General features: G+C 39.0%; 2 protein-coding genes across 3 annotated transcripts in view; both read left to right on the top strand.

Moving 5' to 3' along the window:
* Nucleotides 1-2,830: 2,830 nt before the first annotated feature.
* On the top strand, nucleotides 2,831-5,779 carry LOC121318517 (tubulin alpha-8 chain-like). Its single transcript, XM_041255270.1, has 3 exons — nucleotides 2,831-3,026; nucleotides 4,437-4,585; nucleotides 4,808-5,779. Exons 1-3 carry the CDS (start codon nucleotides 2,846-2,848, stop codon nucleotides 5,777-5,779), a joined length of 1,302 nt encoding a protein of 433 aa, XP_041111204.1. The 5' UTR covers nucleotides 2,831-2,845.
* Nucleotides 5,780-16,972: 11,193 nt separating this feature from the next.
* LOC121318492 (FYN-binding protein 1-like) overlaps nucleotides 16,973-26,433 on the top strand; it is a 64,503-nt gene continuing 55,042 nt past the window's right edge. For both annotated transcript variants that reach the window (XM_041255257.1, XM_041255221.1), the window contains exon 1: nucleotides 16,973-17,066. In XM_041255257.1, coding sequence (XP_041111191.1) covers nucleotides 17,064-17,066 — 3 coding nt within the window. In that variant the 5' untranslated portion in view covers nucleotides 16,973-17,063. The remainder of the gene's footprint in view (nucleotides 17,067-26,433) is intronic.

Below are 26,433 nucleotides of genomic sequence, written 5' to 3'. Positions count from 1 at the left end.
GGTCCAAGAGGGAGCTTTTCCCACCTCCACCAGCAGAGGAAGAATGCCTGCTGGTTTCACGTTCTACGTCTGAGTGGCAGGAGCCCGAACGTCCACAGCCCAAGCGGGAGGAGTCAGTGCGTCCACAGCCCAAGAGGGCAAAGGCAGAGCATCCACAACCCAAGTCTCAAACCAGCCGAGGAGGAGTACCTGCCGTTCCCATCACCACCAGCAGAGGAAGAGTACTTGCTGGTCCCATCACCAGGAGGAGAAGAGCAGGAGTTGCCTCTACTGCCTGGAAGAAGGGAAGCCTACCTCCGCCTTCTCGAAGCCTTGAGTTGATGCCAGCTCTGTGAGGAGAGGGGCCATTGCATTCGCAACTGCCCCTTGCCTGGAAAGGAGGTGGGACGACCGGAGGGCAGCTGGAAAGCCTGCCTCACCGTTCTCGTGACTGAGAACCTGTGCTGTGCCTATGGGGAACAGGGTCACTGGGCGGTCAGCTGCCCTGCTCTCCAGTAGGCAGGAGAAGCCCCGCTGTCTCCAGCGACAGAAAGAGAGGAGCATCGCACCAGTCCTCTGCAAGCGAGGGAGAGCCATACCAGTCCCCTGCAATAGAGGGAGAGCCGCACAAGTCCCCTGTAACATGAGGAGACTACCTGCTGCTCCCATCTTCGTCGCCAGGAGACTACACGCTGCTCCCACCTTTGTCGCCAGGAGACTACACGCTGCTCCCACCTTCGTCGCCAGCAGACTACATGATGCGCTCACCTCCACCGCTTTCACCATCTTCACCAGCAGGAACAGAGCAGAAGGAGCTGCCTCTGCCCCTGCAACCTCCACCGCCAGGAGCGGAGTAGCAGGAGATGCCTTTGCCTCCTCCACCAGCAGAGGGTGAATACCTGTTGGTTCAGCCTCCACCGCGGTGGGAGGACTGCTTGCCGCTCCCAACTCCACCACCAGAGGAGCTGGAGATACCTCCATCACCCGAGGGAGAGGAGCTGCAGCTGAAATTGCCATCGTCCGGGGATACCTTCACGTCACCGCCCGAGGATGCCTTCACGCCACCGCCCGGGGATGCCTTCACGCCACCGCCCGGGGATGCCTTCACGCCACCGCCCGGGGATGCCTTCACGCCACCGCCCGGGGATGCCTTCACGTCACCGCCCGGGGATGCCTTCACGCCACCGCCCGGGGATGCCTTCACGCCACCGCCCGGGGATGCCTTCACGCCACCGCCCGGGGATGCCTACCTCGCTTCGCCCAGGGATGCCTGCCTCGCTTTGCCCAAGGATGCCTGTCTCGCTTCTCCCAAGGATGCCTATCTCGCTTCGTCCAGGGATTCCTGCCTCGCTTTGCCCAAGGATGCCTGCCTCACTTCGCCCAAGGATGCCTAATAGAATTCCATCATTAAATTATGCCTAACACAACAAATAAATGTTTTTTATCCACAGAACTCTGATGATGGCTGTTATAATGCTTATAAAACAAAATTATAAAATTATACAGCACCATCTTTAGTCCATGCACATAGCATTATAAAAACATGTTCATTCTCGGTTATGTTAAAAGTATGTGCATATATATATATATATATATATATATATATATATATATATATATATATATATATATATATATATATATATATATATACATTTTGATAAAGTTCAGTGTTTAAAAGCCTGTACATTAAGCCCCTAATACACATTAATACAACGTTTGGGTAGTTTAAGAAAAAGCTAAAGGCTATCTCCTCATTAGAAGAAATTCTGCCTTTTTTTAACGGAAATAGTAAACTGCTATAGCTATAATTATGGAATTATTGGATATAATCATATTTAAGTAGTGGGTTTGGATTTTAATAATTTATTTCACCCTAATTTTAAAACATGAATTATATATTTTTTTTTTTTTTGTTTGTTTTTTTGTTTTTTAAATATACAGTAGGCCTAATCAGTATATATTTGTTAATTGACTATTTTACTTTGCCCGTTTTCCCAATAGTTTATTTAAACTCAATAAGAGTGTTTATTTGTATCTATTGTGATGTACACTACCGTTACATGTGTAGAGTAACCGGATTATTTGACTGTAAAAACAATACAAGCATTGAAGACAATACTAATAACCCAATGTTAACGGTACAAGAAACGCAATTAACAAGTTAGTTGCAGATAGGCACAATACTGCTAGTTTTATGTGGTTAAAATTACAGTATTAATTTCAGGAAATATACCGTAGCATTTAAACGTGGGCCTTTGTTTAAAAAAAAAAAAAAAAAACAGCAGCTGTGTTTTTAAATCCTTTCAAATAACCATGCACTCGCTCAGGTGTGTTTAATAATTTCCCGCACCTATTTAAACCGCGAGATTAGACCTCAAACGTGTTAACTGCATGTGTTCCGAGCGGTCCAGAAACAGTTTTGAAAGAATAATATTTAAAATAAATAAATAAATAAATAATATAATGGTAAGACATTAACTTTTTAAAAAAAAAAAATACAACTACTTGCAGGTTGCCAACAAGTTTGATTCTTTGCCGTCACGTTCGGTTTTTTTTGCTTTTTTTTTTTCCCCCGATAGGTATCTGAAACGTAATGGTTAAACTTTGCACTGTGTGCTTGTCTATCGTCGACATATCATCCTCTATTTACGTAAACTCAGCAAGTCTTTGGTCTGACCAAAGGAACACATTTTAAAATGTATTTATTTGTTTATATATTTGTTTTTGTTCTATGTGGCTTGGTAAAAGAAACTACATTTTCTGCAATATTAAACTCGGCCATAACTAACATTGCATTGACCCTCATCTTGCTTCTCTGCAGAGGGAGTGCATTTCTGTCCATATTGGCCAAGCTGGAGTTCAGATGGGCAATGGCTGCTGGGAGCTGTACTGTCTGGAACATGGAATCCTGCCTGATGGAACTATTGCTGATCGAAATAGTCCTGCCATAGTGGACTCCTCCTTTGGGACCTTCTTCAGTGAGACTGGCTCAGGAAAGTATGTACCCAGAGTTGTGTTTGTAGACCTGGAGCCCACGGTCATAGGTAAGGAGACTTGTCATTTGTTTTACAGCTGCATATGGTTAAAAACATTTTTTAGAGTTTTGTATGCATTAAGGATGCTTATCTAGATATTTAAAAGCATTTGTGTGTATGCATTGACTTTGTGTTACTTTACCAATGTCTGGGTACTTTAGAACATTACATTTTTATAAGTGCTATCACAATGATGTATTCTACATAACATTTTAAATGTGTGATAAATAAATAAATTGCATACAGGGCTGAAAGTCTCATGTGCAGCAAAGTGTAAACCTTTATAAAAGAGTGATATAATGTGACATATAAAAAGTGACATTGAATAAATGCTTTTGAAATTTGTACATATCGGTACAGACTTATGAATACAAAATAAGCCTTAAAATATAACCACTTCACTATAAACAAAGCTGACAATAATGAAAGCTTTGTACCCTCTGGATGCATTGGTCATGCACTGTAATAAATAGTTCTGTGAGAATAAATGTTTAATTGCAGTGACAATTCTATTTGCCGAGCATCATAACATGTAATGTATTGCTATTTTTTTATGATCAACAGTGTATCAAAGTAGTGCAATTTTTATGAACGTTTCATTCCCCCGTCACCCTTTCATTTAACCTTCTATTTATTTAATACGCATTTTGCTTCACAGTCCCGCCCCAATCAGACAAATGCAGCAAATCAGTAAGCTGTAGAGGTCTGATTGATGGAAACTATCCTTGCAGGAAGTAATTCCCGTCCCCGGACAGGTGTGTGCTTTTGGTAGCTAGTAAGCAAAACCAATTCCTTTTGTGACAGTTCACGCAATTCACACTTGCTTTGCATGTTCAATAGAATCAGTTAATGTGTAGTTTGAGAGGCGAGTTAATTAATGTGTAGTTTGAGAGGCGAGTTAATTAATGTGTAGTTTAAAAAATTTGTCTCGTTGTCCCAGAACTATTAGGCCAGTTGGCAACCCTAGTTACAGTCCTCATAACAGAAAATAATCACAACAAAATAAAACTTTAATCTCCTATACTCAATTTACCTTGCAAGTTAGGCCAGTGTTTGACAACTGTGAAGCACACATGTTCTAATGTTAACTTTTGTACAGCTTCTGGCAAGGAAATCTGTGCAACGCAATGTGCTGTGATTCTTTTTCTAATATTTACAAACTATAATTTGTGGCGGACACCAACATGAATTCTGCTGTTTTCATGTGTATTGATGGATTTTTAAAATTTTTTTTTTTTTTTTTCCCTGTCTCTGAACAGCTTTGAGTTTGGTGTAAATTGGATAGGGTAGGATGTTACCTGATCAATTTGTCATGGAATGACCCCATATAGCACTGTTTTAAATATCATGCCTTTTTAAAAAGTTTTGCTTTTATTCATGGCCATTGAGGCAATATCATCTAAACTGTTCTCTTTCCAGATGAGGTCAGGAATGGTACATACCGCCAACTCTACCACCCAGAACAGATGATCACTGGGAAGGAAGATGCTGCCAACAACTATGCACGTGGCCACTACACTATTGGGAAGGAGACCATTGACCCTGTAATGGACAGAATTAGGAAACTGGCAAGTGTGGTGGTTTCTCCCATTTACCTTAATGTAAAACCTGTACTTGCAATGTTTTTTAACCATCAATTTGTGGGGTGCTACCGGATCTGTAGAATTGGTGGTCACATTTAAACTGTACATCTTAATCATATTGTAATCTTCTTCTTTGTAGTTGCCATGTATGCATGAAAGGCCAATCCACCTTCTCCGACTTTACTTTGAAGTTTCTTTACTTTTCAGGCTGACCAATGCACAGGACTTCAGGGATTCTTGATTTTCCACAGCTTTGGAGGTGGTACTGGGTCTGGATTCACATCCCTGTTGATGGAACGCCTCTCTGTGGATTACGGAAAGAAGTCCAAGCTTGAGTTTGCAGTCTACCCTGCTCCACGTGTTTCCACTGCAGTGGTGGAACCCTACAACTCTATTCTGACAACCCACTCCACATTGGAGCATTCGGACTGTGCCTTTATGGTAGACAACGAGGCCATATTTGATATCTGCAACCGCAACCTGAATGTAGAGCGTCCGTCCTACACCAATCTAAACCGCCTAATTGCTCAGATTGTGTCGTCCACTACTGCCTCTCTACGGTTTGACGGGGCCATGAATGTTGACCTAACAGAATTCCAGACCAACCTGGTTCCCTATCCCAGAATCCATTTCCCTTTAATCACCTATGCTCCTATCATATCTGCTGAGAAAGCCTATCATGAGCAACTGTCTGTGCCAGAGATCACAAATGCCTGCTTTGAACCCTCCAACCAGATGGTGAAGTGTGATCCGAGGCGTGGGAAATACATGGCCTGCTGTCTGCTGTATCGTGGGGATGTGGTACCAAAGGATGTGAATGCAGCCATTGCTAATGTTAAAACTCGACGCTCAATCCAGTTTGTCGACTGGTGCCCCACTGGCTTTAAGGTGGGCATCAACTACCAGCCGCCGACTGTGGTGCCTGGAGGAGACCTAGCAAAGGTCCAGCGGGCCGTATGCATGCTGAGCAACACCACGGCTATTGCAGAAGCCTGGAGCCGCCTGGACCACAAGTTTGACCTGATGTATGCGAAGAGGGCCTTTGTTCACTGGTATGTGGGGGAAGGTATGGAGGAAGGGGAGTTTTCAGAGGCCAGGGAAGATATGGCTGCCTTGGAAAAGGATTATGAAGAAGTAGGAGCTGATTCTGCAGATGGGGTGGATGAGGATGAATATTAGCCTATGGAAACAATTCTATCAATGTAAAAATATGTATAATGAGAATGTAAAGCATAATTTAAATCTACATAGCACCTGTTTTGTATTCCTAATAAATATGCATTGTACAAGCACTTGTTTTGAGTTTGTGTGTGTGCAGCTATAATTGCAACATAGTTTAAAAATTACACCATATTGTTGGATCTACAAACCAAAACCATGGACCAATATCTCTCATTGCATGTAGTTTTGATTCTAATTAACCCCAAAGACACAATTATCTGAAAATACAGTGCATTTCAAAGTGTCCTCTGAGCAGCTCTTTGTAATGCTGATTTTCATATTTTTTATTTTTTGGGGGGAGGGGGTGTCAACTGGTATAAGTGTGACCAAAATATTAATACAAATACACCTGCTATCTGCAATGTATTTCTTTTTGCATGTAGCTTCTTCCTATGATCTCAAAACTCGCTACTCTTTATTCAAACAATTTTTGTGGCTTTTGTTGACTTTGATTCATGTTTGTATCCTAAATGAAACATGGACAGTCTTTGCTTTCTGACTGTATAGGTTAAAGGTGCGCAACCAAACTTATCCTGACCGCATATCCAGAAAACTAGCTTGAACATAGTTTGCAAAGAGCTTGCCATTCGGGCTATCTTGATAGTTTGGTTAATCACTTATTGATCCCAGAATCTCATCAAGCAGCTTCTGGAAGGAACCCAGGATGTCTGCTTCAGCAACACTAGTGGGGAGTTTGTTCCAGGCGCTCACAATTCTCAGAATAAAAAAAATAAGTGACTTCTATTTATTGTTCTGCATTACCTTTTATCTAATCTCCATTGGTGACCCCTGGCCCTCTTTCTTTTTTTCAGGTTGAAAAAGTCTCTTGGGTTGACATTTTCAATACCCTTCAGAATTTTGAATTCTTGGCTCATATTGCTGCACAGTCTTTTTTTTTTTCGACTGAATAGGTCAATTCTTTAAGCGTGTCTGCACATAACGTGCCTTTTAAACCCGGAATAATTCTGGTTGCTTGCACTCTTTCTAGAGCAGCAATTTCCTTTCTGTAGTGAGGTGACCACAGCTGAACACAATCTTCTAGAAGTCGTCTTACTAACATAATGCTTATAGCAGTCTGCATATTATTAAAGATTAAGCTAAATTTAACCCTTGGCACGATACACAGACATATCTAGGCAATTTCCCTTAGAATTGCAGTTAATTCTCATACTGCATGATACACATCACATACAAAACAATAAAGCATAAATATCATACTGTTGCCATATACTCACTTATTGCATAATAATACAAAGCAAATGAAATATCTATTTGATGAAGTAGTAATTATTTTTTTGTTTTGTTTTAGCTGACTAGGTGTCCAGTTGTAGCAGGCAGCAATGTAACAAAAGTCACAGGGCAGTGGCATTGCTCCTTAGCAACAAGCCTCCTATATTGGGAATGGGTCCTTTCAATGCAGCAGGTTGATGCATTTGAGAAAGGACAGAAAGACTCGTGAAATTAGTTGGAGAACTAATTCACCTCCATAATACATATTAAAATGGTATGCTGCTGTTAATGTGAAAAATTCTAAAAAAGTATTGACAACATATTCATAAGGGAACCGAAATTAATTCACTGGGCCACAGTGAGACAACAAACGTGCCACGGGTTGTGTGTCCCTGGTATAGGTCCTTGATTGTAGGACATTCAAAAAGGTGAAAAAAACGTATTTCTGTACTTTACTCTGAGATTTCAAATCCTAAACCAATCTGGGCCGAAGTAAGATTCACACTATTTGCTGTTGAAGGTGTCTATAATGTATCAGAATTTAAACCAAGAGCCCATGTTTGGAATTTTAGATATATGGGCAGAAATGTGCCATGCAAACTTCATTCAGTGTTGCCTGTATGATTTTTTTTTAACCTCATACACATATATATATATATATATATATATATATATATATTTATATATATATATATATATATATATATATTAGTAGCCAAGGATACTAAAAAAGGATACTAATATTTGAAAGACTAATACATCAAGTTTTAAATAATATTTTAATAACACTGTAACAAATTTTTTTTTTTTTTTTTTGGTTCCTGGGTAGTAAGTGTTATTTCCTAATTGCTTATGCCTCAAAAGTATAGAAAATGACTATTATTCCCCACAAACTTTGCTTTTGTGACCAGGACAGTGATATTTCAAAATATCACTATTTCCAATGGGAAAACGGGCAAATGTGTGTCTTTTTGTTCACATAAAGTCAGAAAAAAACAACATATGAATCCAAATTAACATGTATTTATACTAAAGTAATACAAAAATGACAACAAAAGATTTAGAAGTGAGTAGTTTTTCGAGATTTACGATTATACTGTATACTGTATTTACACGAATGTAGTGGAGAATAAAATGGGGAATAGGGTTCAGGGACTGTGGCTATAAGTACGGGCGAGTTATTGGCCACCAGGTTTTCTTAAGGAGCACAGTCAATGTTGGTTCTATAGGAGAAGAAAAAATGAAAACAAAGTTTATATTGTGTCAGTTCATTTCAGCACTCAAATGTTGATCAATTTTTGTTGTTATGCAGAATGTAATTAGACCCAAAATGACAAGTCTTTTCCCCTTCATTTTATAACGCCATTTCCACATTTGTTTTATTTCAAGTGTTTAAAGTTAAATTTCAGTTTTTGTTTGATTTTGTTGAGCTACAAAAAGGCACAAGCAAACTTACTTTTATTGCTTTATAAAAATGTGTCTGTGGCCACTGTTTACTGTGAAGCAACGGCAATAGCAAGGAATTTTTAAAACAAGTTTTTAAAAAATAAATAAACAAATAAATGCAGAGGTTGCGTGAGCCTTTAAAAATGTGCATGTGTAAAAAGCATACCATCTCAAAATCTGCATTTGCAACCATAACATCTGCAGTTTTACATATGGCATCAACATATTTATATTATTTTCCAGTGTGTCTATATTAGGTAAACAAAGTTAACATGCAAAACAGTACACGGTATAAATAAAGGTAGAAATAGACATAAAGACAAGCTTACCATGAAACGTTAAGTTACTTACTGTAACCCTGGTTCCCTGAAAGAGAAGACGAGCACCAATGACATTACGTATGGGATATGCCTGCCCATTGGGTAGGTATTGCTGAGCTCTCTATACCAGAGCTGCCAATAGGCCCCTTCCTGGGATGATGCACTCAGTCCCGCCCAGCGAGGGAATAAAACTATCATCCAAAGGAAACCACTTCTCTTTTTCCATCGAACCCATGAGGATGACTGATGCGACCTCGCGGTTGATGGTCGTCTTCTCTTTCAGGGAACCAGGGTTATGGTAAGTAACCTGACGTTCCCTGAAAGAGAAGACGATCACCAGTGACATTACATATGGGATAATGTATACCAGAGCCGTCACGAGGAAGAAGAAACAGCAGCATATGAGGGACGCACAAGCACTGTCTAACCCAGAGGTTAGCGGTGTGAACTTACACACTAAAGGACCCTTGTGTCTACACAATAGAACCTGGAGAAAGTATGTGGCATAGTACAAATATCAGACATTGAGGCATTCTGAATAGGGCCCAAGATGTAGCCAATCCTCTAGTGGAGTGTGCGGCTACCCTACTAGGTGAGGGCAAGCCTGCACCATTATACGCTGTATACATCATAAGACTGTATCCACAATCTAATGTGACAAACACTGCTTAGAGAGGGGCTGTCCTAAGGTCCATGTAGGATGATAGATGAAGAGCTGGTCAGATTGACATAGAGCTATTGTCCTATGCACGTAGCATCTCAATGCCCGCACTGAGCAGAGAAAATTAAATCTCTCATCCTCTGTTGAAGCAAACGGAGGTGGATTGAAGTACTGTGGTTCCACAGATTCCATTAACATGGAAGGCTGTGATCACCTTGAGGAGGAAAGCAGGGTTGGTGCACAGAGACAGTCTGCTTCCATCCTCCCAAATACGCATGCAGGAGCTGTGCACAGACAGCGCATGCAGCTCACTTACCCACTCAGCGGAGGTGATAGCCAAGAGGAAGGCTGTTCATAGACAGGTGCTTCAGCTCTGTGGGCTCAAACGGGGCCTTCGTGAGAGCCTCCAGTACAATATTAACCCTTTGCAGTCCTATGACAGACCAGGTCTGACAGTACAATTTTCCATTTCCAGTCTGATGTTGGATCCTGTCCAACATCATCAAAAAGTCATAAAGCACAAGTCTCTAGTCATTTTTTCTCAGGAAAAAGCAGAGAAAACCTTTCAATGGCCAAGTGAGGCCGATAGGAGCCAAATGAAACCGAAAAAAGGGTGTATCTCATAGCCCCATGCATTACTGAGATAACACAGACATAACAAAGGAGGTAGCTGCTTCTGCATCCAGCGCTAGAAGAATATCACGGACATTTGCAAAGCTTTTTGAGATGTTATAGTAATAAATTATTGAGGAGTTTAGTGATAAAACGAGTGATCAGGAGAGGATTTATCAGTATGCACGTCTATAAAGAGCTATGTGAAAAATACAGCGAACAAGGGCTGGGGCTTGGCTGAAGTACCGAGGCCTGGAGACAATCTGTCACTAAAGTATTCATGATGCCTCTAAAGGAGGAGGTCTCAAGTGGAACTGAAGCGCGTAACCATTTTACAGCCTTCTTTACAGTCGGCAGCTCCCTCCTGTGGGACTCCAGCCACAAGAACTCCAGCAGCGAAATTGCTGCAGGGGATGGTGATCTCCTGACCAGAGCCATCGCCTGCGTCTGAAAACAGACCGGTGTGGTTCTGCCACTGGCGTGGAGGGGACCTGGAGGAAAGCTGCAGCGTGTCCCATAGGTGCTGAAACTGAGCTGGACAACAGGGGGGCACTGGTTTCCGAAGCTACCTTGAAGTCAGGTTCTTCCTCAGCAGGGGTCTCGCCCACCTGCATGTCAGAGAAGGATGCCCCCTCCCCAGAGGCCACTATGGAGAGATGTCCTCTTGCACCAGCTGGGACACCTCTTCCTATCCACCCTGAACTCCCCTGGGGGAGCGGGGCCTAAGCCAAGAGCCGCCGATGGTCCGGTCACAGAGGACCCGGAGCTCGCCCTCATGGCCCTCTCCAAACGAGCTTCTTTCAGCCACGGCTGGAAGGCCCACAGATGCTACAGGCCACATCCCTCTCGAGGGCCAAGGTGGCATGTTGAATGCCCAAGCACCGCACACAGAGGGTATGCTTGACTGACATGGGCCTGGTGTTGTGCATGGGCCGAGCACTAAACATCACTTGCACTGCACTCAAGCACTGGCTAAATGTGAACGCCATGCGCTCACCCACTAGCGCTGTAGCAGAGGGTACCTAAGACTGTGCACCACACACTGAGTACCATGGGCACCTGGTGCACCACTTACCGTGCAGCACCGTATGCCTGTGTACTAGTGTAGTACCAAGCACCGTTTGCACCACGTGCACAGTGCGTACTGAGCTCCATGCACACTGAGTACCATGGCACCATGTGCATCGCGTACCGTGCAACACCGTGCGTTCCCAGACTAACGTTGTAGCAGTGTGTGTGTGTGTGTGTGTGTGTGCGTATCACTTATATTTGGATAAAATACACTAGGTGTAATCAAAAAATGACAAACTCTGTTTTAAAGCATGTGCAGTGACTTTATTGTGCTGATTAACAATTTACATCATGAAGATGCTGCAAAATAATCTGTCGATCTTGGGCAGGGATTGTGACTCTTGGTCTCCCAGTTCGTAGCCTGTCATTGACAGAGTGTGTCTGGTTACACCGTCTCGCCAAGTTTAAAGTTGCTGGCTGTGAGCACCCAAGACGGCGAGCCACAGTACGCTGCCCTAGTCCAACCTCCAATGTGCCAATTGCACGAAGGCACTGCTCTCTTGACAGACGTGGCATATTGTTATTTTTCTATGACTCTTTATTGCTTTTATTCAAGCTTGCAATTCAACAGCTGAAATCACTCCATATCTAGTGTCCAATCACTATCTCACTAATTAGTTGATTAAGTGCATATGTTTCAGTCATAGTCTCTCAAGCAATTTATCCCTGGGCCAGAGTCTGTTGGCAGCAATGCTGGGTTTGCTATGTCATCACCTCACAATTGCTAGTTTAGAAGATTTATTGTCTCTATTTAATTTACATATCCCTAAGCTAGTCCCGGCATATAAATACCTCTTCCAGAAAACCTCTGGAAATCCAGCCTTGTCATGCATTGCATATTAGTACTGTTCAGAATGTTTTCATTACAAGAGACAGGAACCAACAGATGCTGCTTGTGAACACTGTGAAAACCCTTTGAATAAAGAAGCAAGCATTATGTCTAGAAACTTCTTGTAATTAACTAGGGTCAAAGCACTGGTATACATTAGAAAATCATTGAGTCACCTTGTTGGATAAAAGTCCAAGACAGCCTGATGGTTATATTAAAGATATTGTAGATGGCAAGAAGTATAAAAACCTAATCAGAGAACAAGTTAGGAAAGGAAGTGTTAACTTTAATGTGGAACTGTGATGGTGTGCCTACATTCAGATCATCTAAGCACTCCATTTGGCCTCTGCAGTTCACAGTGAAAGAACTGCCTGTGAACTGGAGCGCTTTGCAGGGGGTGACATCAGACCAGAAATGCAGACTCCAAACACTGATGAATGGGAGTGAATCTGTGACACTACGGCGTCCAGAGTTTTATTAAATAATAATAAAAGTTTAAACAAAACACACAACTGAAAATAAAAGGCGCGTTGGCCAAACAAACAAAATGGACAACACTAAGCAAGACAGTGGATGAACCCAACAAACAAGTACCGTGGTGGCACTTCCAGCACGCTGTAGTAATTGTTATACTCTTAATCTACTCCTTCTCTCTCCCGTTCTCCACTCAGGAACACACAAACCCGAGGGAGTGAAAACATGCAGCTTTTATGCAGCTGTACCGAGACTCGATTGCTAATCAATCATTCAATTGGAGTCTCGGTACAACTGCACGTGAATTAATAAAAGTGCAATTCCCTGTGCTCACATATTATTTTACCTGCACATGAAGTGCTGTGCAAACAAATATACATTTTAAACACTTGTGCTCGTAACCCATATTTATATCCCATGTATTTTATACATAAACACCAACATTAACACACTACATACAGCATAAAGGGGTGGGAAACTCCGTCACACTGCCACTAAAAGAAAAAAAAGAAAATGGGATGATTGCAGCACTGTGGTTTGGCCTAACACTCCCATCAAATGGAACGACATTGCTGGTAATTCCCATTATTCAAAAGTTTTCTGCCTTGTGTGCTCATCTGATGCTGTTGAAAGACTACTGTTGTGAAACTCCAAACAATTTATTGAAGAATACGGATGTGACTGCAGCCCTGTGAAGGGAAGGGGCTATGTACGCACATACCCATATAGCAAGCATTGACAAGTTCAAAGAACAGCAGGTTAGTTCAAGGACAATGCTACTGAGGCATTACAATCAGACAAATCAGTAAATGGTGTGAAAGATTTAAGTTGTATCTGTACATTTTACATGAAGGTTAATAGATACATTAACAGGTAAATCTTACAAATTGACTTGATTGATTTTAATACTACCACTGCGTTAATGAAGCTCCACTATATGCTTGGCTAAGAACTTAACTGTCCACTATAGAAAATTGAAGTACAAGTTTCCATAGAACAAGAATGTAACTAGAACAGTTGCTAAATGTACCAATAGTACTATATAATATTAATATAGTAGTATTACAGATTACTCTTAAAGTATTATAGGATTCTACAATGTTATTATAAATTACTACAGAATTATATAGTAAACTTTATATAACACTACCAAATTACATAGTAAACACTACAATACTAGTTTGAACTCTGTCGGAGCCAGGGCATTTAGTTATAATGCATAGTAGCAACGTTGATATGGATTAGAACACCAGGATTTGTTATCCTAAAAAATATAAAAAAAACCTAGGAATGGGGCTTGCATGAACGTACTTTTCGCTATATTATTATTATTATTATTTATTATTATTATTATTATTATTATTATTATTATTATTATTATTATTATTATCCAAAAAACAACCCAACATAAAAAAAAAAACTGTTGTCCTATTTCTGGATTAATATTGTTGCCCCTTCTTTATAGTTTTATATTTATTTATACAGAAAAACTCCATCCATTTGCTGTTAAATTATTTGCACCAACTGCTAAATCACAATGTCAGTTTATTACTCACCTTTATGCATTTAATATTATATATATTCTTATCATTTTCCTTTAAAAGGGTATCCTTAACTGATGTTTTTCATTGTTGATTTACATTTTTTTTTAAAATATTAATTAATAATCTATTAATAACTTAAAATTGTCTAAATCTAACAAAGCATTCATTGAATAATGGTTATAGTCTCCTTAATTGTAAATACTATTATGGTATTATACTTTCAAAACTTTGCTACATAATGCAGTTATGTGACTAACTTTCTATGCAAACGCAGACTGCACTCGCGTTGCCTATATTAAAATGGTGCCTCAGGGAATGACTTGCAGTATGCTAAGAGGGTCAAAACAGAGGCGTGTGATTAACACCCATTAAAAAAATGTAACGGCAAAGAACTGAACTCCGCTTAAAGAAGGTTTAAAGATAGGCATGTGTAAGCTGAGTGGCCTGTTGATACAATATATGTATATTTTACTAATGTGTGAAGTGCATGTATTTTCAATTTGATAAAATGTACTGGCAGAAATGGAAATTATGTTTTGAATATGAGATCTTTAATCTGATGTTGACGCCACAAGAGTTTTGTAGGAATCTGACACTATAAAATCACTTAGTTACTTATTCCCGATTTGAGGCTGAAGTTACTTGCTTATTCCCTATTTGAGGCTGAAGTTGGTTACTTATTAGCTCACATTCTAAGTGTTAACGCATATCAATAGCCTGGTTGTGCCACTTCAAGTAGGGTATCATTTTAAAGCTTTAACATCTATCTTCAAAATAAAGTAGATTGCAGAGTGGCACAAGTAGGTATACACAGGCTATGCTGTGAAATATACCCCCCACCCCCCACCCCCCTTTGTCAATAGTTGCCACTTTATTGAATATCATCTCTCCTCCTAAAGGTTAAATCACATTGATAGCCTGGTTGTGCCACCTCAAATAGGGCACCATTTCATTTTAAAACTTGTCCATTTCTTTTCAAATACCCTACTTGAGGTGGCACATCCAGAGTATCAATGTGATTTCCCCCTTAAAATGTGAGCTAATATTCAATAAGTAACTGTGCAAATAAGTAACTAACAGGAGTGTTCAGGAGTGGAGAACGAGAGTAGAGAGAGGAGCTCAGAGGGGAAAACTAAAGAAACAATTGCTACGTATGCTGGTTCAATACCAACACAATACTTGCTTTAGTTATTATTTGTTTGTCTATTTGTTTTGGCCAACATGGCTTTGTGTTTGATAAAGTTCACATAAAGTCAGAAAAAAACAACATATGAATCCAAATTAACATGTATTTATACTAAATACAAAAATGAATACATAAGATTTAGAAGCGAGTAGTTTTTCGAGATTTACAATTATACTGTAAATACAATATAATTGTAAATCTCGAAAAACTACTCACTTCTAAATCTTCTGTAGTCATCTTTGTATTACTTTAGTATAAATACATGTTAATTTGGATTCATATGTTGTTTTTTTCTGACTTTATGTGAACGAAAAGACACACATTTGCCCATTTTCCCATTGGAAATAGTGATATTTTGAAATATCACTGTCCTGGTCACAAAAGCAAAGTTTGTGAGGAATAATAGCCATTTTCTATACTTTTGAGGCATAAGCAATTAGGAAATAACACTTACTACCCAGGAACAAAAATTGTGTTACATAGTGATATCACATTTTGTGCTTTCCCACTATTGGTTCCTGGATATTTAATTATTGATGTGTTTAGTATTGATATTTTTTTAATTTGGAAAGTTCCAGATTTTATTTGTGCCAACTCATACACTGCTTATATAAAACATTGCTTATCTCTTCTATTCCAATTAAGTCAGGAATGGAGCAGATTTTATTAATTTTTTTTTAAACACTTGAAGACATTGATACAAACTTGAAATGTTCATTTACAATTATTGTAGTTATTGATGATACTGTATAATCAGATCAACCAGAACCATATCTCATGTTCTGGTATCTTCTAATCAATTTGAATATTGCTCTGTATAACAAATATGTGGGGTCAACTTGGTATATCTTTGCTGCTTTTTCTCCAGCTCAGTTTTAATAAGTCTTTCAGAGAGGTTTGCTATTGTTGTTCTGTTTTATTGCCCTTCTAGGCGGGGTACCAGGCATTATATATTTTAGATTATGTTGAGTTTCCATAACATTGAAATATGCCAATGGTTTATGAGGAATAAGCAGTAGAAATAGCCTTATTAACGGTTTTACAAGAACTTAAGCTTCATATGTTTTAGCTTCATGTTGCACCACACCTTAACCTAAAAGTACATATCTGACATCCATTTACTTCTCTCTTGCTTTGTATAACATCCCCAAAAGACCATTATCATTTAAACAAGGTTTTCTTTTTTTTCTTTTCAGGTTTTTTTAGCATGGAAGTTATATATATGGAAGTTATATATATTTTTTCATATAAACCTCCAGTTTTATATACATTTTACCTCCAATACAGAAATTACATTTAAATTCATGATCAAGACTGGTACATATTCGTCAACATGATGTGGAAATTATGTTTGTCTTCTCTGACAGTATTTCAACATATTTATGGCAATAAATCATATATACCAGGCATATCCAGTTCCTTCAAAATGGACTCCCATACGTTATCTTTCATCTCCATCTTTATAATTGTGATGATCTTTGTCATAAAGCTCTGGGTATTTTTCCATGGCAAGTATTATTTTTTTCCTCTGTCATTTTGGATCATGCTTCACCCTGGTGGTCACTGTTCATTAAAGCTGTTCTCTGATTGTATACAGGCAGTGTATTTTTATATTTGTCAGGCACACAATGGGTTACTCCTCCAGCATATTTTGCAGTGATGGAAAGAATCAGTCTACAGCCTGCAATAGGCAAATACAAAAAAAAAAAAAAATCAATATGCTGATATGGCTTCCTGTGGTGGCCTAAAAAAAGAAGCCTCATATTCAGAAAGGGAAGTTAAAACTGCTGGATAGAGTTTAATTTCAGAACTGACCGTCTCTCTCCGGCAATGTTTTACAGTGAAAGAACACGTTAAAACTCAAGAAGAATGGTAAGTAACCATAGTGATTTTCATGGTTTCTTTTGAGAAGTCCCAGGGATAAATGTAAAACATGTAACATGCAACTTTTATTTAACAAGGCGGTAATACCAACCGTACATGCTTGTACATTGGGTTTTTTTATGTTGGAAGTGGTCAAGAATTGTTGACTAGATGTAATATATACACTATAAAACAATATTTGTGTTAAAAAAAAATGTATACACCTTGATCAAAACTTAGGTTTCTTTACTAATACCTGTATTGGTTTTACTAAAGCAGATTATTTTTAATATATGTATCAAATAGGCAAACTTCTATGTGCAAAGAGTGGATATAAAAAACTAACCAAAAAAAAGTGTAAATTAAATTAACTGGTCACAAAAGGGACTGAATATCATTGTTTTAGACAGGTATAGTAACTGTTTATTCAAGGTGCCACAGTCTTTTATTTACATTGAAACAAATATTTATGGGGCTTAACTAATGTTTTTGTTTTTTTTAAATACATATTGCATGCACTATTAGGGTCTATTTTATTTATCTAAGATTTATAATCTTGAGTTTTTACAGATTTCATTTCACTGTATTTTTATTACATGTTGTAATATTAATTAGTGGGTCAATATATCACCCTTAAACCCTATCTGGATTCAACTAGAGTTAATTGAAGAGTAGTATTTAGATCTGTTAGCGTTGGGGTCTGTTACATTGATCTAAAAGTCATGGTTATAAATGCTGACATCATTAAAATAATTCTGTATTTCAGGAAATGCTAAGAATATACATGCACTGTCAAATTATTGATTTAAAAAACATTTGGATTTTTATTTATTGTTTAAACTGTGATAGTAGTTAATAGTTCAAAGTTATGTTGCTTGGGTATTTGCTTCTAATATTAAAGGATGCCATCTCTGCATATCTGAAAACTGTAACTGTATGGCAAGCCAAATTATCATTTAGAGATATCTCGAAATGCATTTCAAGATATCTTAAATTGAATTGCAGATCTCAAACTAATTTGCTTTCAAGATCTTAAACTTATTTAGAAATCTCAAATTCAATTAAAGATATCTCAGATTCAATAAATTTGATACAATTAATCTGAGACATCTCATTTAAAGCTTCGTTTTGTGATATCTGTAATTGGAGCTTTAAATGAGATTTCTCAAATACATTTCGAGATATCTCAAATTAACCCTGATTTCAAGATCTCTAATTGAATTTGAGATCTCTAATTGAATTTGAGATATCTCGAATTGACTTCCTGTCTAGTTTGAGATATCTTTAAAATGGGCCGGAAACACCACTCAAAACAGAGCATTTTCAAAGGAAATCCATTTGAGATATCTCAAAATGAGTTTGAGATATCTTGAAATCGAGTTAGTTTGATATCAGCAAATCAATTTAAGATATCTTGAAATTCATTTTGAAATATCTCTAAATGATAATACTAACTGTCAGTCTTAGAACAGTCTCAGAACTGAATAACTTACTGTTACATGTGGAAGGAGTGACCAGCCTGAAGGAGACAAACAGGACTGTCTTGCATAAGGGTGAGTCTTAAGAGAGATTGAGGGGTTTTCCAGCACCATCAGTCTGACTCTCAGAATTCTTCCTCTTTGTTGAAAATAAAAGTAAATCAACAAATGGATTTCAGATATCTGTACACACAAGAAACTGACAAATAAATAAATGTTGTTTTAAGTTTGAGGATGCCTAAACAACAACAACAACAACAACAACAACAACAACAACAACAACAAAAAGGAAAAGATTCTTGCAAACAAAAAAGTTAAATTTCAAAACCAAAATGCATTCTAATATTCTAAAATGGTTGCACTAGATGTAGAAAGCTGGACCTTGGCTTACTGTGCATACAGCAGTTGGTTTTATTTTGATCACTGTGAATATTGCATAGTAATTAGTAACCAGTTCTGTCCACAGCTGGATCACTGCTGCCACATTTAATAGTTTTTTACAATAGTTTTTACTGGGCCTATGCTGTGGACAGATGCATATTACTGGACTATTGTCACACCAGTTAAGTTTTATTAAAAGACCCATACATATAGAATATATTCATCATAATAACACTCAACTTGAAGCATACGATTAATATAGTCATTTGTTTTAATATGCTGGCCAGCCAATGGAATACAACACTGATACCAATGTTTGAGAAGGTTGGAGCTTGTTTAAATGCTAACTCCGAAATCTGTTTAGTAATGTGGAGAAAACTTGAAGTAAAACATGTAGGTAGATAAACATATCAAGAAAAAGAGCATGCTCTGGTATGACTCCATGAGCGAGGAATGGGGAACTATTACCTGCTTGTGACTGAAAAAGATAGCGATTTGACTGTTTGTTTGTTTTTTTTTGTTTGTTTTTTTTGGCAAGGTAACAGAACAGGGAGGGGGTGATAAATGCAAAATGAACCTGATCAAACAGTGTACCTTATTCTACTAAACACTGATGTCATCAACGATAGCATTAATGTAAATTTGTAAATGTGATCACTGCATGCAAATCAGTACAATGCTCCTGGAAACCAAAAGGGAATAATATTCAAGTAGAAGTGGTGGCGAACCTGGGTTTTCCATCAAGCAGTGGCAAATGTGTAAGTGTAAGACAATAGGGATTTTGTCTTTGGAGTCATTATGTTTTAAATATAATTTCATGATAACAGCTTGACACAACTCATAATACTGTAAATGCGTGTTGCGTGTTGAGATAAAATCCTTTTTTTTTTAAAAAACAAAAATATATTATCACTCAATAAGTTGTGATGTAATGGTAATATTTTTGACCCATATTATTTTATATAACCTTTTTTTTCCTTCTACTTTGATTTTCAACTTCATGTCCTTTTTTTTCTGTTCATGGAATGAACCTTGCTGTTTCAGTGTTCCAGATTGTTGAATTTCCATATCTTTATTTCAGATGTACTTTTCTATAGTTTTGCTTGCACCAAAATGTTTTTAGCGTATACAATATGAAGTAACTTACAAAAAATGATGGTGATTAAGTAGATTCAAGAAAATGCACAGAGTCCTTTTCTTCAGTCAGTTGCCAGGTTTATTGAAATATGCAGGGAGTCTGGTCCCAGGTACAGGACAAACACAATACTCAACATTACAATGTTTGCATGACATTAAATACCCTTCTGTATAGATGGTCCACCTCCTTTCTCTGACACTTAACCAATTGCAAAGGTAATTTAATTTATTGTGTGAGTGTGTGTGTGTAGTCTAGTGTGACAACCTCTGAACTCAGTGCATTCTTCACACTCCTGGAGACAAAAGGTCCATACATCTGCCTTTTGCTATCTCCTTGCGACCCCCTTTGATGCCAGTGGGATTATCTCTTTTGATCTCTCTGAAGTCTTTAGAGCCTGTTCCCTTCTAGTCCACAGCATTGTTATCTCGTTAGCTTGCAGTCATTGTTGGGCAAGAGTTTGTAGACGCAGCGTCTCTATCAATGGTTAGCAGTACATGCAATTTGAACCAAACAGTCTGCTATCTGCAATATTAGTCTCTTTTCAGAAAAGAACACCAGTATAGCTCTGCTAGTCCACATGCGTAGCAAACTCCTAATCAATTCCCGATCCATGTTTTCCAACACAATATATAATGTACAGGGTGATTAGAAAGTAAGTTTACTACCTAAACGCACCATATCATTGATGTGGTAAGCTTATTTTTAATCACCCATGTATATTAACAAGATGAATAAAGTTTTTTATCCCCTCAGTGTCCAGTCAGGTCAGCTTGCGCTGGACAGAAAATAAAGCAGCCTGCCAGGTATTGATATAGAGTTACTTCTTCATCATAATCCTTTTGCTACAATACTTTAAGCCAAAGAATTAAATGAAGAAAATCAACTTTTTTCATCGCCGCATGTAACCAATTCAATACCCCGCCAGAAGTCTTTATCCCCTGGTGCATTCCTCATGAGTAAAATGAGATCGTACCTGTGGGACAATCTCATTTTACACATGAGCAATGCTCTTGTCTGAGATAAAATACGAGTGATGTGAACGCACAGCAGCATTTTGCAATCATTTACTATATTTTTTGACAGGACGCCTTGATTTCTTTGTGATGTGTATAATCAGTTATAGTTTGTTTTCATTAAAAATGTTTTGAAATGCGCAGCTAAAACAATCTTTAAACAATCAATGCTTAATGTCTCAACTATGCTACCTACCTGTTTTTACTTTGTGCTGATTTCAAAGTAGCCTGTTTTTTATATATTTTGGGGGATTTCTGAAAGTTGAAAGTAAATGATCACGAAAGATTTCACGAATGTGAGAATTAATTTAATGTTGTTGCTCTGTGGCTTGTGCCTTTATGTCTGGAATAAACACGAATTGTGTAAATGATATATAAAATGCATAATGTATTATATATAATGTTATTGTTTACATATATATGTTTATATGTTTCTTTTAAACTTAGTACACACACAAGATTGATATTTGCAGTGAGAAACACAGAGATACCAAATTAGCTGACAATAGCAGTTATGCTTGTATTATTTGGTATCCCCTGTGCATTTCAGGCAGTGGGGTTCCTAGAATTGTCAAACTTGCACAACATGTTTAATTATGCCCTATTATCACACACAAAGGGTTTGTTGCTATTGGATGTATTTACAGTGAGAAACACAGAGGATACCAGATTAGACAGCTGACAATATCCTGACTGTCTATGTCTGTCTAATTTGGTATCCCCTGTGTTTCTCACTGTAAATACACCCAATATATGACGATTTCATTTTACGAATGCGCAATGCGCCAGGGGATACTGATTATTGAGGGGATACTGAATTTGTTACAGTACTGCCACTAGGATCGTCAGGGAAACGGCCTCTATCTCCATCAGAAGAAACAACAGAATCAAGAGTGAAGGACAAAGTGTAGATAAACACAACGAAACAACAGCGTGTGAAAATAAATATACAGTACCATGAAAAAGTATTTGCCCCCTGCCTGATTTTCTGTGTTTTTGCAAATTTTTCCTATTGAATTTGGTCAGATCTTTTTGTGGGTAGTAGTAGTATATAGAACAGTGGTGCACAACTCGGTCCTGGAGGGCTGGTGTCCCTGCAGGTTTTTATTCCAACTGCACCCTAAAGTACTTTATTGGACCTTATTAGAAGCTTAATTGGTCCAATTAACTAATTTAGGGTATGGTTAGAACAAAAACCAGGAGGGAGACCGACCCTCCATGACCTGAGTTATGCACCACTGTGAGTCTGAGAGAAAAAATGACAACAAAGTTTGGTGCTTCTTTCATTTGTTTGGTGTGCAAGGTAATCAAACATGCAATCTTCAGCTGTGAAAAAGTTATTGCCCCCCCTAGTTAACTCAACCCAATTAAAGGGATAATTAGGGTCAGCTGTTTGAATAATATGGTTAACAATCAGGCCTGATTTGGGCCAGCCCTGCCATCAGAGTGAAGTTGTCAGCATGATCAAAAGAAATTCATGAAGATGTCCGTGAAAAATTTGTTGATGCCTATCAGTCTGGAAAGGGTTGCAAAGCCATTTCTAAAGCTCTGGGGCTCCACCAAACCACAGTCAGAGCCATATTGTCCAAATAGAAAAAGTTTGGGACAGTATTGAATCTTCCCATGAGTGGCCATCCTGCCAAAAGCTCTGCAAGAGCAAGGCGTAAAATAGTCCAGGAAGTCACAAAGAACCCTAGAACAACATTCATGGATCTGCAGGCCTCTCTCACCTTGTCTAAGGTCAGTGTTCATGACTACACCATCAGAAAGACAATGGGCAAAAATGGGATTCATGGCAGAGTAGCAAGGCAGAAACCACTGCTCACTAAGAAGAAAATTAATGCTCATCTCAAGTTTGCCAAAAAATACCTGGATGATCCTCAAGAGTTCTGGAACAATGTTCTATGGACAGATGAGTCAAAAGTGGAGCAACATGGGACCCGTTATGTCTCGTGAAAACCAAACACTGTATTCCACAGTAAGAACCTCATACCATCGGTCAAGCATGGTTGTGGTAGTGTCATGATTTAGGGATGTTTTGCTGCATGAGGACCTGAACGACTTGCCATCATTGAAGGAACCATGAATTCCGCTCTGTATCAGAGAATTTGACAGGAAAATGTCAAGCCATCCGTCCATCAGCTGAAGCTGAAGTGCAGCTAGGTCATGCAGCAAGACAGTGATGCGAAACACACAAGCAAGTCTACATCAGAATGATTGAAGAACAAGAAATTTAAAGTTTTGGAATGGCCTAGTCAAAGTCCAGACCTAAAACCCACTGAAATGTTGTTGCAGGAAATTTATGCTCAAAAATGTCACTGAGTTTAATCAGTTCTGCATGAAGGAGTGAGACAAAATTCTTCAACGGCGCTGTGAGACACTGATCAATAACTACAGGAAGTGTTTGGTTGCAGTTATTGCTGCTAAAGGTGGTGTAACCAGTTATTGAGTCTAAGGGGGTGATTACTTTTTCACACGGGGACATTGGGTGTTGTATAACTTTCTTTAATAAATAAATGAAATAAGTATCAAAATTTTGTGTTATTTGTTCACTCAGGGTACTTTTTATCTAATATTAGGTTTTGGTTGAAGATCTGATAACATCCAGTGTCAAAAATATGCAAAAATGCAGAAAATCAGACAGGGGGCTTTTTCACGTCACTGTGTGTGTCTCTCTCTTTCTCTCTCTCTCTCTCTCTCTCTCTCTCTCTCTCTCTCTCTCTCTCTCTCTCTATATATATATATATATATATATATGTGTGTGTGTGTGTGTGTGTGTGTGTGTGTTGGTTTATTTTGTACACTTGCATGTTTCCAGTGCCTGACACTGCAGACCACAAAAAAAGAGAAATGCACTTTTCAGCACAAATGCCTGCTGTAATTACCACCTGGAAGTTGGTTACTTAATCCCGGTTCCTTATTCGCGGTGTAGTTGACAAAGCAGTGTGTCCTTTTTCTGTCTGTTTTAACTTACTTACACATCTTGCTCAATTAATATATTGCTACTATTTAAAAGGTAACCTCTCCCTCTTTCAAGAGAAACGAAAATATTAATAAAGTCTGCATCAGGAGCATTGCAGTACCCCATAATATTACCCGTTTGTTTTGCCCCATTTACACCCTTAGATGGTTTGCTCACTAAATATCTAGGTATAACTAGATAGGTTATCACCTGTCTAGGTTATCAGGTTTGCAAAGAGAAGTAAATGGGGCACCCAAAGATGTGCCCCTGTGCATTCTGTTTTGGTTATAAAGGGCTACATTTTGCTCATTAAAATATTTAGATAACATCTAGGGATACCTCGGATCAGTTTCCTCATCAGATCAGCATATGATGTTCTCCCATCACCACAGAACCTAAACTTCTGGGTGGGTGAGGATCCCTCATGTCCTTTGTGTTCATCACCTGCAACATTAAGGCACATTTTGACAGGATGTAAGGTGGGTCTTAGCCATGACCAGGTGCTGCAATGTTTGGGCTTTGCATTGGAAGACAAGCGTAACCTGACCAATAAGTTGCCACCAGGTCCATCAAAGCATTACACACAAAAGACAATATTCCTCTGTCCAGGAGAGCAACCACCAAGAAAAGGTGTTAAAACCAAGCCTTGCCCAGGACAACTGGAAGCTGCTAGAGACTGGAAGATGCAGGCAGATGTTGGTCAACGGCTTATTTTTTCACCTGAGATTGCCACCACTAACCTTCAACCAGACATTGTTTTGTGGTCTGGATCAGCACGCCTTGTTCATCTGGTAGAGTTAACAGTGCCATGGGAAGATGATGAGGGTGATGAGAGGAAGAAACTTCGGTATGCTCAACTAGCTGCTGAAGCGGAACAGCGAGGATGGAGAGTTTACCCAGTGGAGAGGGGTTGTCAAGGATTTGTGGCACACACCCGGTTTCTCAGAGACGTCAGGTTCAGTGGCCAAGAGTTGTGTCACACAATGAAGAACTTATCTGAAGCAGCAGAAAGGAGCAGCAACTGGTTGTGGTTGAGACGGAAGGATTCTGGCTGGGGATCTTAAGCACAATAAAAAGAAAGCAACGCTGTAAGTAAATACAAGTAAGTAAGCTGGACTGAGCTGAGTGGGGTGGAGGGAGGGTGATGCTGGGATGCAAGAATCACTATTGAGCCTCTTGAGGTGTCGTGGGCTAGTCAACGAAACACAGAGGATGGAAGTTGCCCACTTGAAGACCCCAGAGATGTACCCTACTTAGCTCAATCCAGACGGTTGTCATACTGATGCGCTGGGGAGACTGCACTGTGGTTGATCCCCGAGTCAGCATCGCAGCCGTTGTGTGTGCTGATGCGCTGGGGAGGCAAAATTAGCTGGTCCCTGGAGCCAGCATTACACTTCAGCAATCAACACCAGACAGAAGGATATCTACATCAACAGATGGAAAACAATGCAAATGGATGGAGATGCAGATGGATCACCTTAGTTTACTGCAAAGCTACGTCTTAGTTGGTGCTTATCTTGGCGAGAGCCGAGTTCAAATCAGCATGAAGTTCAACATCTACTCTCATGTAATGGAAATCTAAAGGGGTAAATAGGGCAAAACAAATGGGTAATCTATGGGGTACCACTATGCTGCTGATAGATTTTTTCATTAATATGTTATTTTTTCTTGAAAGCAGGAGATGTTATCTTTTAAATGGTAGCAATATATTAATTGAGAAAGATGTGTAAGTAAGTTAAAACACACAGAAAAATGACACACTGCTTTGTCAACTCCACCGCGAATAAGGAACCAGGCATAAGTAACGAACCTCCAGGCTGGTATACAGTACTGCACATCCAGGTAGATTTTGTACATTTTGTGTGCAATTTGCACCTGGCAGCGCTATAAGCGGGACAGATGTGGAAAGCTTTGGTGTGTTTTGCCTAATCACCTGGCTGACTTTTCTGACGAATCAATAATGGAGCTAGTCAGGTAAGAGATCGGGACCGCTCTTCAATCTTCGCGCAATCCCCTTGCTAAATTTGTGCCTCTTCAAAAAACAGCGCTTTGGCACAAAATGCGTTGCTCAATACACAAAACCCTTGATTAAAAGTAACTTTATAAAACCGTATTTTTCTTTTAAAACATATTTTAATTTTATTACATGTAAATATTGTTCCGAAACATTAGGCGTTCACGTACAGCGATCCTGATCTACGCAGGCGTAAAATCTAAGGGGATCCAGAATTCTATGGGGATACAGAAATCTGCGTAACACTGGTCACCCAGCAAAACAAATATGTTTTTTCTCTGTTCGCAGCAACTGTCTTTTAAATAGCTGCCTCTGTAACAATTATCCAGTTGTTTCCCACATTCATATCAATTCACTGGATGCCTAGAGAGCTTGAGAGTAAAGAAAGGT

This window comes from Polyodon spathula, chromosome 1 (assembly GCF_017654505.1).
Source record: "Polyodon spathula isolate WHYD16114869_AA chromosome 1, ASM1765450v1, whole genome shotgun sequence".
Lineage (NCBI taxonomy): Eukaryota > Metazoa > Chordata > Actinopteri > Acipenseriformes > Polyodontidae > Polyodon > Polyodon spathula.
This window is presented reverse-complemented; position numbering and strand designations above follow the sequence as displayed.